Here is a 16,349-nt window from a genome sequence, read left to right as displayed (position 1 = left end):
GGCAGAGTTGGCAGCAGGCTTCTTTACTTGCTGAGTTATCTCACCAACCCTTATCTTACTATTTGAGACAAGGTCTCCCTAGATAGCCCAGGCTGTCCTGGAACTCATGACCTTCGTGCTTCAGCCTCTGGCGTGTGTACAAGTCACTAGAGTTAGTACATCTGTAAAGTGCAGCCCTTGTCAACATCTTCTGCACCGTTGGTCTTGTCTTCATGGTACACTCCTTGTCCCTCTTCTCTCCCTCCACCGTACCACCTTTATCATCTCTGCCTCTGAATTTGACTGATGTGGGGATGCCCTCTAAGCAGAATTATCCATGAAGACCTTGCATTGCTGGCTGGTTTGACCCAGGTGTGTGGCCTGCACTGCTACTGTGCTTTCCTTCGGGTCAGTCGCTTGTAGTCAACTACAGCACACAGTATGTAATGGACAACTAGAAATGCAGGTGTGTTAAGCCATGAGAACTCTCTGAGAAGCATGAGCAGACCCTTCCTAGAATGAGAATCGCCCTGCCTGGCCAGCATAGCCATCCCACATACACAGCTCAGTTTGCCTGGGGAGAACAGAAGGGAAAGAAAGCAGAATGCATGGTGTTCTCATGAGTCTGCACTTGGGCAGGATCTGAGCCCATCCCCTGCTCACAGATGCATGGGACTAGAATGTATGAGGGAGGTAGTTCTGCCTGCCTGTCACTACACTGTCAACAATGTGAGGTAAGGGGGCAGGGCCCCAGCTCTGGTGGTCACAGCCATCACTATCCAGTGTGGGTCACTGACCTGAGTGGAAGCAAATGTCTACAGGTAGAGGAACAGGTTTTGTTCACATTTTTTGTCTTGAGTTCTGGTTGTACTGACGTGCTGGTCCGAAGTTCACCCCCTACCCTCAGTGATTTTCACAGAGGGTCCTAGTACCCCACCCCAGGAGGGTTAGGCCCATGTCTTCAGGTGGCACACAGTAATGTCACTTTCACTGTCCTCTGTCACACTGGCAGAGGTGTTAGGGGAATGTGAATTCTCCCCAACACAGCAGCCTTCTGCTGGAGCTGTGAGGGCTTCCAGAATGAGTACAGGTGCATCCTCATTTGCAGCATAAGCTCTGCTGACTTAGAGCCTTCCTGGCCTGGGTGCTGTGATACCATCCCTGGAGATGTGCATGAGTACGGACAGCACGCTTCCTTGACTGCCGTTTATTCTACAAGTTAAACAACTTGCTTGACTAGCCACCTTCATTTTCTTTGAAGCCACAATTGTATATTTTCTAGGGTTCTTTTTTTTTTTAGTTTGGTAAAGGGGTGGGGGGTGGTATTTTAAATACCAACGTTCCATCATCTGTAGTGTTTATGCTACAGGTGAAGTGCATGGTATGGGTAGGGGTTAACTTTGGCTTTCCTTGAAGATGGAAAGCTGGTGCCCTGCTTCATTTACTGCCATGCTCCTCTGCTCTGTTGCCTCTCTATGAAAGAACTATTCTCTACACCTTCTCAGCAGGGTTGACAGGAAGCTGGGGCCCTACCTTTCCCCTGTAATGGGACAGGGAAATGAGGCCCAGAGAGAGAGAGCCCTTAGGCTTAGGTCTGCTTTGTTCTGGGCCCGCCTCTTCCCTGGGCTCTGGGCTCTGACTGCTCTTTCACCGTCTTGGAAAGCCTGGTGAAAGTGATAGTCCAGGCCTTCAGGTCCTTCTGGGTCTGAGCTTTCTCTCAGAAGCCCTGGCTTTCCTGGGGCAGAAGCATTAGGGTTGGGCAAGTCTGCATCCAAGGCTTGGGCACTGGCCTGCCCCCTCTGCTCCTTTTACTCTGCTCAGGAACCTATGGGCAGGCATTCTAACTTGGGGAAACCTTATGAGGGAGTGTTTGCCAAAACAGGCAGCTATTGATGGCTCTGAGTCCCAACCTGCTCCCCCTCCCTCCCACTTCCTAGCTGACTTAATGAAGCCAAGTTTGCAAATGAAACATAATTTCAAAGATAGGCGTGTTGTCTGAAGGTCTAGGGATGATCTATGCTCCTGGCTGTTCCTTCCTTAGCAGCTGTCTCTTTAATTGCCTCAGATGCTAACAAGGGGCTAGGACATCTGGGTACAGAGTCACCATGGGCTTGCCAAGGGCCCACCTGGGCTAGCCTCTGGCCTAGGCATTCTCAGCCAGCAGCCTCTGTGAGGAGTGACTGCTACAGTCAGGGGTGGGCCTTCAGGGCCATGGGACCAGCCTGAGCTCCAGCATTTGCTCCGCTCAGCTTGCTGAGTAATGTGGCCCTACTTCTGGCCCCACACCTGCAGTGCACAAAGCCAGATGACAGCTGAGGGTAGGGACAATGCAGGCTCTTGCCAAGTGTGCAGAGGCTACCCTGCCAGTCCCTGTTTCTCCTTGCCACCAGTCTGTGGGTTCCTCTGTCCCTTGGTGATAAGGAACATCAGGAGTCAGTGTGTGTGTGCTAGTGATTGTGGTGAAAGCATGTTCTTCGTGATGCTGGACTTCTGGCTAGGTTGGCCTCTAGTCATCTAGCAGATCACGATCGCACTTGGTGTGAGTGAGGGTAGTATTTCAAGGATTTCTGTGTCTACAGTCATAAGGATACTGGGGGTATCGCTCACTAGATATCCTTGCCTGGTGCTGGCTCCAGAGACAGGCTTGCCTTCAAGAGGAGATGGAGCTTCTGGAAATAGCTAGATAGCCCTTAAAGGGCTGACAGGTCCTATCCCAGCCTCATACCCTACCACCCCACACAGGAGTGTGCTGGGGAGCCGCTCTTTATGCTGTACTGTGCCATCAAGCAGCAGATGGAGAAGGGCCCTATTGACGCCATCACAGGGGAGGCCCGCTACTCTCTGAGCGAAGACAAGCTCATTCGGCAGCAGATTGACTACAAGACCCTGGTGAGCCCACCCACCACTCCGCCCCCCCCCCTTCCTGGATCCTCCCCTTCCGGTGAACTGAACTGAGTAGACAGGACTGGCAGAAGTGAGGGGTGTGACTGGTGCTACAATACCACCCTCCTCACACACAGACCCTGAACTGTGTGAACCCTGAACATGAGAATGCGCCGGAGGTTCCTGTGAAGGGGCTGAACTGTGACACCGTGACCCAGGTCAAGGAGAAGCTCCTGGATGCTGTGTACAAGGGTGTGCCTTACTCACAGCGGCCGAAGGCCGGGGACATGGACCTGGGTGAGTGGTGGGCTGTCCTATGGTAGGAAGGCATTCAAGGGAGGTGACAGAATAAGCTACGGTTTGCAGGCCAGAGTAGAGTGATGGAGGAGACCCATGGAGAAGCAGCTGGGTGTAAGTTTGGTATTCTCTGGGAAGCCAGGGCTGTCTGAGCTGAAGGAAGAGAACTTTGCACTGGGGAAAGTCAAAAGTCAAAAAATGTGGGACACAGTTCTGGGATCCCAAGGAGATATGTCTGGAACCTGGGTAGAGCAGGGCCTACCTCTTGGGCTCAACCAGGCACCAGATGAATGGCCAACCCCATGGGCAGACTATGCCACCTCTGAGCCTGTGAGTGTAGCTATCCAGTGGGGGAGCCTCAGCTTCTGGCTCTATCCCAGGCTCTTCCTCAAGTGCAGAGCAAGCCCCTCCCTGTCTTCCTCTCTTCCCCCACTCCCTTGTTCTATGTGCCAGTAGAATGAGGAGCTTGGATAGAAGGTAGAGAGGAAGAAAAGGAGGGAGAGAAGGAAGGGGGATCCCACCTCTAATACCCTACTTCCTGTAGAGTGGCGCCAGGGTCGCATGGCACGCATCATTCTTCAGGATGAGGACGTCACCACTAAAATTGACAATGACTGGAAGAGGCTGAACACACTAGCTCACTATCAGGTAACGCTACCGTCCAGGGACCACTGTGTGGGCTTTCTTTCCCTTAAACTGGAACGTGCCTCGTCAGGTGTGGACTGTGCCATGCCCAAGTAATTATCTGCCCTGGAGCCATCCCAGTGGAGGTTCAGAGTGGTGGCATGACTTGCCTTGAGGGGAAGAACCACGGATGTCTTTAGATCCTCCCAGGTTGGGCTGGACACTTAGTGGCACCCTGGGACTTGTATCCTTGATGTCTGCCCACAGGTGACGGATGGGTCATCGGTGGCACTAGTACCCAAGCAGACATCTGCCTACAACATCTCCAACTCCTCTACCTTCACTAAGTCCCTCAGCAGATACGGTGAGGGACCGGCAGGGTTGCAAGCAGGAAGTGGGTGGGCAGTGGACTTGGATGGGATGCCCTTCCTACTGTTCTGCCAGTGTGTTGGATGCCAGGACTAAGGGGACATGTGGCTCGTGGTTCTTGGCCTTCCTGTCAGTTCTGAAGCAATGCCTGTCCTCATAGCCTATAAACAAGGGATCTCATGTGACCACAGTGGCTATTCCCCAACATACCTAGCAGGAGCCTTGGTGCCCTCTGAAGGAAAACTGGCTGGGGTAGGGCAGGGTCTGGCCATGGGTGAGGGACACATCCCTGCCAGCTGACAGGCTATTCCTGCAGAGAGCATGCTGCGTACAGCCAGTAGCCCCGACAGCCTACGCTCACGAACACCCATGATCACGCCAGACCTGGAAAGTGGAACAAAACTGTGGCACCTGGTGAAGAACCACGACCACCTGGACCAACGTGAAGGCGACCGTGGCAGCAAGATGGTCTCTGAGATCTACCTAACCAGGCTGCTGGCCACCAAGGTAGGTGTATGGGAAAATGCCCAGAACACATGACCAAATCCTGAGCTCCTACAGACCTGTCCAGGTCCTAGAAGGGTGGTGCCCTGGGCAGCCCTGAAGCTCACTACTCACCCTGCAGGGAACACTACAAAAGTTCGTGGATGACCTGTTCGAGACCATCTTCAGCACGGCGCACCGTGGCTCAGCCCTACCTCTGGCCATCAAGTACATGTTTGACTTCTTAGATGAGCAGGCCGACAAGCACCAGATCCACGACTCAGATGTGCGCCATACCTGGAAGAGCAATTGGTGCGACTACCATAGGGGTGGGACTGCCAGGGCCCGGGCCTTACAGTGCCAGGATCACCCTGGACCTTCCCAGTTTCCAGCCCTGGATCCTGCCACAACCCCACTACTCTGGCCTGTAGGAATTCCATGGGTGGGGGGTTGCCATGTAAGAAACAGAGTTTGGTGGGCCAGACCCAATTGATAACATAGAGGAAGTGATGTTCAGAGCACAAGCCTGTGTTCAGAGAGCAGTTGAGAATTCAAGCCACCCAGACCCCAGTTGGTTCACTCCAGTGCTTCCTGTGACTCCCCTGTGCTCAGCCCTGACCTGCCTTCTCCCAGAATAGACCACCTATACTTTTAGACCAGCCCTTGATGCCTGCAACCTAACCATGGGCCCCTCAGTCCCGTGCTCCCGATTGGGGCTGCTCAGTATTCTCTGGCTTTAACTGTCAAGCACAGTTGTGGGCTTCTGCTGTGTGTAACCCTGACCCAGCAGGCTCTACCACTGTGTGTGGTCTTCCCACCCCCATAGCCCACGACTTTAGAGGAGGACCACTTGGACTGAAGACTGATCAGTTGACCTTCCTCTCCTACAAGTTTGCACCAGACCTCCATTCTACATTCCCACCAGGGCGGCACACCTTTCATGTCCACACCCGTTAGCACCTTTTACCCTGAATTTGTGCTCTGACCTCCAAGTAGAGTTGGCCATTCGCTTTCCTAATCTCATGACCCTTGGCCTAGTGTGCTGGATGGTCCTGGCCTCAGCCTAGAGCCCTGTATCCCTCCTTTCCCCTCTCAAGATCCCTCTTGGTTTTTATCTTTGTCTCCCTCCAGGGCTGTGGGAGCCTAAGGCCCAGGTCCATCTGGGCTGCCCGTCAGGGGTCCCAGCAAGGGAGGAGCTGCTGTGGGACAGCACTGGCTATTCTAGAGCAACTGCCTCAGCCATATGGAGTTAGCAGGCTTTTGGCACATGCCTATGGTCACAATAGCCTCAGTCTCCAGTTTTATTTAGTTAATGTTTGAAAAGCATGTGTTATGATTGGGTGCCCAGCCAAGGCTGTCTGAGGCCTTGTGGGGCATAGGGGGTGGGCGTGAAGGCATATGTGCTTGGACTGGAGATGAGCACAGGGGCAGGATATAAGCCAGTGCAGGCCTCNGGGATGGCCATGGACGTAAGCTGAACGTGAGGATTGATGCTCTGAGAGGCACCAGGNTGTTGGCAGCATGTCCTGTCTGGCCAGTGGGGTGAGGGGCCTGTCCCAGTTGAGCATGTGGGCATCCAGTCATTCTCTGGGGGACAGAGTCAGGCCACTCTAGCTGCTGTCCAGAAGGGGATGGGCTGCAGAATGGCCATCCTGAGCACTCTTGGGCCTGCTTGTCCACAGCCTCCCTCTGCGCTTCTGGGTGAATGTGATTAAGAACCCTCAGTTCGTGTTCGACATCCACAAGAACAGCATAACAGATGCCTGCCTCTCAGTGGTAGCGCAGACCTTCATGGACTCCTGCTCTACATCAGAGCACAAGCTGGGCAAAGACTCGCCCTCCAACAAGTTGCTCTATGCCAAGGACATCCCCAACTACAAGAGCTGGGTTGAAAGGTAGGTGGNCAGCAGGGGTCATGCAGGGGCCACAGGTTGGTGGGTGAGTAGGCCCTGTGACCCCACCCGTGCTGACCCTGCCACCTACTGTCAGGTACTATGCTGACATTGCCAAGATGCCCGCAATCAGTGACCAAGACATGAGCGCCTACCTGGCAGAGCAGTCCCGGCTGCATCTTAGCCAGTTCAACAGCATGAGTGCACTGCACGAGATCTACTCCTACATCGCCAAGTACAAGGACGAGGTGCGCNCTTCCCCGACCCCAGTTCCACCTGTGTCTCAGAGCTCACCCAATACTTGCTTTGCTTCTGTACCTGACAGCCCAGCTTTTCCTAGGGCTAGTAAGAAAATCAGAGATTCTGGGCACAAAGAAGGCTCTCTGGGGCAGGGTGGGGAGACAGGGTGACAGTGTTTTCCTGGAATGGAAAGCTGTGGTCCTATAATAGTTTATTGGGCTGGATGGTATCTCTGGGCTTGGCAAAGGTTGCTCCTTGTCCTTTGCCAAGAAGCAGCTCCCCTGCCTCTTCTCTCTGGAATGACTTGTCTCTGACTCTGGGCTGGAGCTTATGGGTACCAATAGCCAAGGACTGGGTATGTGTGGGCAGTGCCGGCCAAGGCACTGAGAGGGCCTGGCAGGCCAAGATCCATAGAGTCTACATGGCTGAGCTAGGGCCCACCTGGGCAGAGGCAGAAGATATACAGACCAGGGTGACCTAGGTGTGGAGGCTTGGAGCTTGGCTGTGTCCCTGAGCCTGATGGATTCTTATAGATCTAGATAGGCAGGGAGACCATGGTCTGCTTGGCTGTGCTGAGCCAGTGAGGTAGATAACCAGGTAGCTTGTCTGGAGGTGGGAAGCCACAGAGACAGGTCTAAGATCGTGGAGCCAAGGGCTCTGGGATCAANCCAGCCATGGAAGGGCTCACAGGTTGTAGTGATTAAGGAATAGGATGGGAGGTTGGGCCTGAGCTTCCACATAGACTNAGGTAGGAGTGTGATACTCAAGAAGACAACCGAAGAGCATAAGAAACCCAGCCACACTAGAGAACAGTAGCCATGCCACATCAGAAGCAGGGCATGGAGCACTTCATAGAAGACTCCCAGAAGCCTGAGAAGGACAAGGTGGGAGAGGCCATGGCCAGGAGCCACAGCCTATTGCTGAGGGAGATGAGGGTGGAGGTAATGAGCTTGGGGGCTCACCCTCAAGTGCTGTAGTACTCTGGATCAGAACTGTTGGCACAGCTAGGAACTGGGAGTCAGGCACACCAAGGTCATGTGTCGTCGTCCAGCTACTTCCCTTAGAGCTTCCAGCCCATGTCTGTGGGTAGCTAACCCTGACTCTGACCCTATCCCACCCCTCACCCCACCCCTGCAGATTCTGGTGGCTCTGGAGAAAGATGAACAGGCTCGAAGGCAGCGGCTTCGAAGCAAACTGGAGCAGGTGGTGGACACAATGGCCCTGAGCAGCTGAGCCGTGGAAGTGCCCACCCAGCAGGAGGCAGAGCAGGAGGGCAGCAGAGGACCCAGGAGACAGCCCTTGGCCCACCTGTACCAAGTGCCAGGTGTGGGGGCTGCGGTTGGGTCCTGGCCCTCGCCTTCCTCTCCCTGCCATGCAGGGCCAATTCTTATCGCTGTGGATGTAAGGGTTCCTGCTGAGCCGCCTCTGTGCCTGGGGCTTGCTGCCATGGGGCAAGGATAGCACAGCGTGGCTGGTTCTGCCCAGGGATATTTGCTGCTTGACAAGAGCTGCTAGTGGTTTTCCTGGGAGAGAGGTGGCCTCTGAGGGGCCGAGATAGAAGGCCAGGCCCTCCAGAAGGAGGGCAGCAGGACAAGGGGCTGGACCAATTCACAGTTCTTGGCTTCTCCAGCTGCTACCAGCAGGCAGAGTCTGAGGGAGAGGTGAGATACCCAAGGCTAGGCCACATAAGTCACAGCCTGGGGCTGTCCCACCAGCCTCTACTCTAGCACCCTGTGCTTGCCACCACCCTCAGATTCACCGCGTGCTCTGCGCGGCCAAGGCTGGAGTGCCACATCCTTCTGCTGGGGAGAGAGGCCCCACTCCCCTCCTATGGAGGGCCTGCAGACCCCACTTCCAAGTGACATGTGGACAATGGCTAGGCGAACCCTTCTCTGTCCTCAGGGCTGTGCCTCTGGGAGCTCCTGGTCCTGGGGCTCCAGTCAGAGTGCATGTTCCCGTTATTTATTCCCCGCCTCCTGCTCCTATCGCAGCCCACCACAGAGCTCTGGAGGATACCAGGCCACCTTCCCACCATCCTTTATCCTCCCCGCCCCTGATGGTCCTGGTGGCTTCCAGTCTGGCCTCTCAACAGTGTTCTGGCCCCTCTGCAGTGGGACATCTGGGTACTGCTTTTAAGGGAACAAGAAATCCTGTGGTATTTTGCCCTGGGGATGTGGGGGGGCATTTCTGCCACCCTGCTGACCATGGGCAGTGACCCAAGGGACTAGAGGTCAACTGTGTCCACCTCTGCCCTCAAGGAGCAACAGTACGTTTTTAATGGACCCTGTACATATATATATGTATGTATGTGTATATATATATATGTGTGTGTGGCCCTGGCCCCAATGGGGTGCTGTACAATTATTTGAGGGAGGAGACACNGAAAGGCAATTCAGGAGGAACCCAGGTGGAAGAGAGCAAAACCAAGGACCCTGGAGCTGCCATCTGATGTGGCCTCTACTTCCCCAAGATGGAAGAAGCCGCTGCCCACGATTCCGTGCCCCGAGCTTTGGGTGCAGAGCTGTGGACCTGCATGACTGTGCTAGCGTTTAGTCTGAGTTGATCTTTTCAAACTGCAAGTGTTGAATACTAGAGGTGGTTAGACCCTTTTTTTTAAATGTTTTTTTTTTTAATTAGTCATTGGAAAAGCAAGCAAGCGGCCTATTCCCTTTTCAAGTTCACCTTTTTGATGGTACTAAAGATTATAATGGATTTTAAGGGACAGCTAACTGTGGCCAGGCCCATCATCAGTGCTGGGGACAGCACACTCCACATTCATGGGCTGCTAGTCTTGTGGTCCCTCACACTCCAAGCTAGGGAGCTGATGGGACAGGGTGGAAGTCAGATTAGAGCTGCGCCTTTATTAGCTATGTGGCAGGTACAAGGACTCAGGGAGCAACTCCTCTGTGGTAGTCATGAGCCTAGACACCCTGGGCCATGAATTTTGGTCAGACTCCCACCCCAACTCTGTGGCTCACTCCCTGGGCTGATACTAGGGTCAGAGCCTGGATATAGCCGTTTCTCAGAAGCCCCTGTTGTTGCCTGGGGTTCTACCCATGGATATACCCCTCTCTTCCTTCTGATGCCTCCGGGCTGTGCCTGGGTGGGAGCCTCAGTTTCCCCTAAAGTCTTCCCTGGTTGTAGGCTTCAGATGGAAGCCCCCAGTTCTTCCAGCTCTGCCTGGACCACGCACAGCTTCTAGGCTCAATGCCTTCACTATCCAGCCCCACGTCCCCAGGCTCCCTCAGAATAGGCCAGCCTCACTTTGTCCTACAGGCCACCTTGCCCATGTGGGTGTCAGGTAGGAGGTGAGGTGGCCTGGAGCAGCTTCCCAGGGTGTTTGTTCGCAAGCACTTTAGCATTTCTGTTTACATGCGAACTGCCCTAGCTGTTCTTACCACGCATCTTCTTGGCACAGCCATCAGGGCCAGGCCTCACTTCCCTGCCACTTCTGGACTGGGCTCTGATATCTGCTTGTCCTTGGTCTTCAAGAGCCATCCATCTCTGTGGTATCCTGTAAAGGGTTCCACTCCAGCCTCAATATGGCTTGGGGTTGGAGCCAACCGCACACTGGGTGGTGGATGCTCAGAGCCACCCTCTACAGGCCTAGGGTCCAGGGAGGTGGGCAAGCACTACTCCAGCCAGCCTGGCCCTAACACTCTTGGTACTGCCGTCCTGCCATGGGCCCCATCCCCCTTCCTGCCTGGTCTTTCCCTTTGCACCTGGACTCAGGAGTGCCTGGGCCATTCCAAGCTGGGCCTGGGTGCCTGGCCTCCACATGCCTTGGGCTGACTCTGCTCTCCAGCTGCCCCACTCTCTTATGGTTGGACAGATAGACAGAGCAGCAGGGATGAGGGCCTTGATGTGTCCCCAAGAGACACTGCATTGAGTCCAGGCACAGGCCAGCAACCTCTGTTGGTTCAGAGGGGCCCGACCGCCACCCTCTACTCCAGTTTCCCCAGTTTGGATCTGGTGGCTCACATCGGTGCTACACAAGCTAGAGTAGATATATTTAGAGAGAGAAAGATATTTTTAAGGTGAAGCCCATGATTAGCTGTCCTTTAATGCCGCAGAACACTCCCTCTTACCCCCTTCCTCCCACCCGGACCCAAAAAATCCCTGGTCATTTGGATGGTCTGAGTAGACCAGGCCTCGGCCATTGCTTCTCTGGAAGCGGCAGAGCCAATACGCTCAGCCATCAGATGTGTAAATATACGGCTATTTCCTATTTTACGGTTCTTCAGATTTAGTACTTGTAAATAAACACATTAAGGAGAGATTAAACATTTTTGCTAAAGCTCGTGGCTCTGAGTCTTATTTTAGTGGAATGGGAATCCAAGAGGTGACCACAGAAATAGCTTATATCCTCAGGGGTAACAGTGGGCACCGTGGAGCTCCTGCCCGACAGTTTTATCTAATGCAGAAAACAAACAGCATACCCCCTCATTGGAACAGAGCAGGAACCTCCTCAGTGGTAGTCTGTGTGGCAGGACCATGTACAGTNNTCACTGTGAGCCACCCATNTATAAGGCAGGATCACCATGGCCTCCCATTAAGGAGCCTGGTGTGGGACCGCCCATGTGCACACCCATCCAGTTTCATGGGCGAAGAGTTCATAAGTCTGCTGTTTGATGATGTGGCTCAGATACCTCACCTTGCCCTCCTCAGCTTGGCAGGGTGTTGTGTCAAGTTGGGCACAGTAGCACTGACAGAGACAGCTTTCTGCTGTGGAGGCATACCACCTCCCTAGGAGCCATGTCTGATGATAGTTTACCCACTGCCCAAGGCTAGGGAGTGAGCTTCCAGTGGTGAGGTGAGANTGTCCTCAGAGGCCCCAGGCCACACTGCCCCCCTGGGCTCTGAAGGCATTCCGTAAGCCACAATCAGTCCTCCATTCCTAGCCGAACTGTCCTGCCAGCCTGCTCAGTTATTTAAAAAAAAAAAGGCAATATAATCACCATAAAATTGCATGGGAAGCAGATTTAGCAAATGTGGTCCCGTTTGGGGTGTGACATGGCCCGTTTCTGTCTCTTGAGCCCTCCCAACTTTCTGGCACAATCAGCTCTGCCTGAATTACCCTCGTTAGCCTGCCACGGGCTCCAGCCCTGCCATCTGAGACTGAGGCAACCTCTCAAAGCAGCAATCAGTGCCCTTGCACAGGGTGATCAAGCATGATTAGAGCAAGCAGGGTCTGATTGCCACACAGCTTATAGAAGGCAGCAATCCATCCATACAGCACTGTGGTGGCTCTGAGCACCTAAGGCAGAGGCTTGACATGANGACAGATCCTGTCCTCAACACTGGATCAAGGGGACATTTTACTGCATTTCTTTCCTGGGTCCAAGAGCAGCCCCAGGACTCCAGCAGAGGACAAAGCAGTAAGCTGGGATGAAAACCATGTTAGAAGAAGTCTACTGAAAGCCTCAAGGATGTGGGGAAGCCTAGCAGAGGCTCAGAGGGCCGGATCAAGAGCCAACCAAAGCCAGCCAGGGGCGGGAGAAAGAAAGAAGACCTGCCAACCATGTAGCCCGGAGAGAGGACGGGCCATTTGCAGAGGCAGGAGTGACCTAAGCATCAGGGCCAGTGTAGAGACCTAGGAGAGGCCTGTGTGAGACAGAAGCCAGGACAGGCTGCTACAGAGGAATGAGGGTGCCAGTCCTTGGGAAGCAGGAAGCCGACTTAGGTTTGCTCTTGGTGGCTCCAGCTGGTCATCAAAGGCTGCTGGGAGGCCTCTGCCAAAGCACAGCTTCATCCCCTGGGAGTGCGGTGTGGCAGACATCTCTGGCAGGTGGCTGTGCTGGTAGTCTCTGACCCAGGTGCCTAACTAGGTGTGGCCAGTCACCTCATAGATAATCAGAGACTAGAACAGCCACCTGCCAGAGATGTCTTCCACATAGCAACCCCAGTGGTACTTTATTCTTGGCTGNATGCAGGCATCTCTGGTAGGTGGCTGTGAGGTCACAGCACCCCATCTTTCTCCTCCTGTCAAATTAGTTCCTTGATGGCTGTCGAATTGCAGTGGTCTCTTTGGTTTAGGTGGAGATTTCATTGGCCACCTTTAGGACCGCTACAAGTGTTTGAGCCCGTTAATCTGGCCTGGAGGAGATAGTCTGGTTAGCTGGACATAGGCACATGCCCAGGAGAATGGCCAGTGCACTTGAGCCTGAGTTTTGCCAATCATTCAGAGCTGTGGCCATGCACAGGTCCTGGTCTGCACAGTCCTAAGCCCAACTTCTTTGGCATTGTAGCATTCCCTCCTGGAGAGAAAAGGGGGGCTTCTAAGACTCATGAAGCTGTAAGATCCATGAGACATGCCCCTCCCCCTTCCCCAGTCAGCAGTGACAACTTCTGAGCAGGAGACTTCCCTGTGGAACTGCCTGAAGGTTGTGCAGGGAGCTCCAGGGATGCAAATTCTGAGAGTGGTTCTCCACGCTAGGTCAGACGTTTCAGTGGTTCAGCTGCTACGAAGTCACCCATGCACCAATAAACTTGTTGGTTCCCTAAGTGAGGCTTGGGTGGAATCGTCTTTGGTCAGTCATTGGTGCCCAGTTGAGATGATTAGTTCTGCTTTCTTGGATGCTTGTCCTTTGCCTCCAACAAGAGAGTGAGCAGAGAGAGAGGAGGGAATGAGGGAACCTACGTTGCCACACAGGAGTGAAGATTTACATAACAGGAAAGTGGGAATCCTGAGAGCCTCCATGGCAGCAGGATACCAACCAAGAGAGGCTTCAGGTCTTACATACAGCTCCATGTTCTAGGCAGACGTGAGGATACCAGCCCAGAGATTGGCAGCAAGCTTACAACTCCAGAGTCTAGAGGGTTTCTGGAACCCTCAGGCATGGACGCCTCTGATAGGACTGTCCCCCTTAAATTTTGAGGTCAGTCTTTCTTCTCCACAGAGGATGTGGAAACTTGACCAGAGCCAGGAGCTGGCTCTGAAGCCTTCTCTCTGTCAAAGTATGCTGCAAAGAGAAGTGTTGAAAGGGTTGATGTTGGACCAAGTGAACGCTGATTGGCTGAATGTATGTGAATGCAAATAAGATATAAAATGGGACCAATAAGCGAAGAGCTATCAAACCGCAAAGAGAAAAGAGAAACCCACCAAATTTTGAGAGATACCTATGCCCATTTCATGTTTCAGAGAAAGCTGGAAAGGTGGAAATCTCCCCATAGCTCTTCTTGTTTGGTGTACTGNCCGCCCAGAGACTGAACTTGCTTAAGGATCCTGGGGACTTGGAACCAGGCAGCCTTATCAAAAGTCCAGAACTGTTCAATCCTCTCTGCCCAATACAGCCTGCTGCATCCCAGGGTTCTTGTGTGGGCTTTGCACCAGTCAGGGTGTGCGTTTGTGTGTGAGTGTGTGTGTATGTGCACGTGTGTGCATGTGTGTGCACATGTGTTTCATTCTCTTGCTACCTGAACAACTGAGAGGTAAGAAGGCNGTCAGATGGTGGCAGAGGAACCTCTTGATTGTCCCTGGACCACTCCAACCAGTTGTGGCTTTTGGCTGTCAAAGAGAGCCCGCCCAGCTCTTTCAGCTCTTCATTTCAGGAGGGTCCCCAGCACTATCTGCTATCAAGAGATGTTTGTTCACACCTTTGAACTAAAACAGAAACTTAGCTCTTCTTGCCCATGAACTCTGGTTTCACTGTCAGCCCACCAGCTTACCTGCAGCTTGGGTCTGGCCATGATCTTTATTCAGAGCTGTCCCCAGACAAGCTCTCTGTCCTACTATTTCTGTTTTACCTGGGAGGGTCTCTGCTGCGGTTCCATGTCATATCTGTGTGGTAGGGAACTTACCATACCTAGTGGTGCCAGGCCCACACAAACAGAAGCCCAAACCTGGAAGCCAGGAACCTGGAAGGCTCCACGGAGGAACTGACACATTCCTCCCGGCTTTTGCTCATTGGCTAAGACCAAAAGGACCAGAGGAAGGACACAGAATTTTTGCTCAAGCAAGAGCCGTATACAGACAAGATGGGCTCAGCTGGTGAAATCACTTATTATCTAACCTAACCTAATGACCCAACCTAAGTTGCACCCCTGGAACCCATAAGTACCCACCCTATTTGCTCATAAAGAAACAAAGAAACAAACGAGTGAGTGAATCTAATAAGATTTTAGAAGACCCAGAATCCCACTTGTCTTTCTAGGAGTAAATGACTTAGATGCACTTGCGTCCACTAATGCGGTGGGGAGGGTANCTGAGCTTGGCAGGAACATCGGATCACCTCCTTACTGCACTTTGCCACTGGCAGAAGTCGGGGAAGGCTTGTGAAAAAGTCAGACAGGCTGACTTACTGTTTGAAGCATCCTGGTGATGGGCACGAGGGAGGAGTATCTAAGCCTTTGAGCTGCCTTGAGTGCCCATCAGAAGAGTTCATGTGGAGAGATCAAGGGGTCAGAGGTCAAGCCAGAAAGATCCTGCCTCTCCTGGTGGGACTGAGGAGAGAGAAGGAGACAACCTGCCCAGCTGTACAAGAGGACATTTCCTGGGGTGGACTGTGCCCCTGATGTTGGCTGCAGCCTGTCAAGGCCCAGGAGCCAAGTGAAGGAGAAGGCTGCTGGGGCCAAACGAACAAGTAACTGACAGGGCCATTCAGGGCTGAGGGACAGAGGAGAGTTATAAGGTGTGGGAAGCTGAGCTAAGGAAGNCCTGCATGGGTGACATCCTGAGTGAATGGCTGTTGTTGACATCGACGACCCATGTGAAGGACTCCAAACCCTCAGACCTATGGGGCCAGGCTCAAGAGGGCCATGCTCTCCTTAGGAGACCAAGTATTATGAATGATTATCAGTGTGTGCAACTGCAACTCCTCCTGCAGGATGTGTACAGTCTGAGACTGTTCCCTATAGACTTCCTGTAGAGACTAGCAAAAACCCCACTCTCCTGCTATACCTACTAAATATGCTAAGGGAGCAGAATTCCACTGCATCCCAGCTTGACTGTACATATGTCCATCTGACTGTCCTTCCTACATTCCCTCACTGCTCCTAATTGGGATTCCAGGACCCAAGCTGTATGGGATACAGCACCCAAGAGAACAGTCTGTGCTCACATCACCCATGGTAACATTCAGTGTTTAGCCTGCCCAGCTGTTCAAGGTGACATTTCCTCTGGAGCTGACAAGGGACCTGAGCTCTCTTTCCTAGTGTCAGGAGACCCACGTGCTGTGCCATGGGTGACCTTAAGCCATCTGGGGAAGAAGAAAAGGAAGGGAGCAGCCATTTCTCTTGGGAAAGATGATCTGGAACCAAGACATTTTCAAAACAGAGACTGTTAAAAAAGATGTGTTTAATAGCATGGGATTGAGGCAGTTTTAAAGTCTGAGGTTTGACCCTGCCTCCCTGTGGGGCAATATTGGAGAAGTCACAGATGGTTTGGAAGCACATCGGGGAACCCAACTGAGCGGCGTGTATATGCACTTAACGACAGATGCCACAAGCTGAGGGCAGTGNGGGGGTCGCANTCCTCCTCCTCTGAGGGCTGGCAGACATGTGACATCTGGCAAATCAGAGCTTGCTCCGTGAGGTAGAGCTCACCAGGCTACCATAGAGGCAGCTTTCTTCCTTGAAAAAAAA

General features: G+C 53.1%; 1 protein-coding gene across 1 annotated transcript in view; it reads left to right on the top strand.

Moving 5' to 3' along the window:
* Positions 1-11,064, top strand: part of Plxna1 (plexin A1) — a 46,130-nt gene extending 35,066 nt beyond the window's left edge. The window contains exons 24-32 of the mRNA XM_021164374.1: positions 2,722-2,868; positions 3,000-3,159; positions 3,704-3,807; positions 4,051-4,147; positions 4,469-4,659; positions 4,778-4,947; positions 6,318-6,530; positions 6,625-6,775; positions 7,905-11,064. Coding sequence (XP_021020033.1) covers positions 2,722-2,868; positions 3,000-3,159; positions 3,704-3,807; positions 4,051-4,147; positions 4,469-4,659; positions 4,778-4,947; positions 6,318-6,530; positions 6,625-6,775; positions 7,905-8,000 — 1,329 coding nt within the window. The 3' untranslated portion in view covers positions 8,001-11,064. The remainder of the gene's footprint in view (positions 1-2,721; positions 2,869-2,999; positions 3,160-3,703; positions 3,808-4,050; positions 4,148-4,468; positions 4,660-4,777; positions 4,948-6,317; positions 6,531-6,624; positions 6,776-7,904) is intronic.
* The last annotated feature ends 5,285 nt before the right edge of the window (positions 11,065-16,349 follow it).

This window comes from Mus caroli, chromosome 6 (genome assembly GCF_900094665.2).
Source record: "Mus caroli chromosome 6, CAROLI_EIJ_v1.1, whole genome shotgun sequence".
Taxonomy (NCBI): domain Eukaryota; kingdom Metazoa; phylum Chordata; class Mammalia; order Rodentia; family Muridae; genus Mus; species Mus caroli.
Note: the sequence above shows the minus strand (reverse complement) of the source record. Positions and strands in the feature narration are given on the sequence as shown.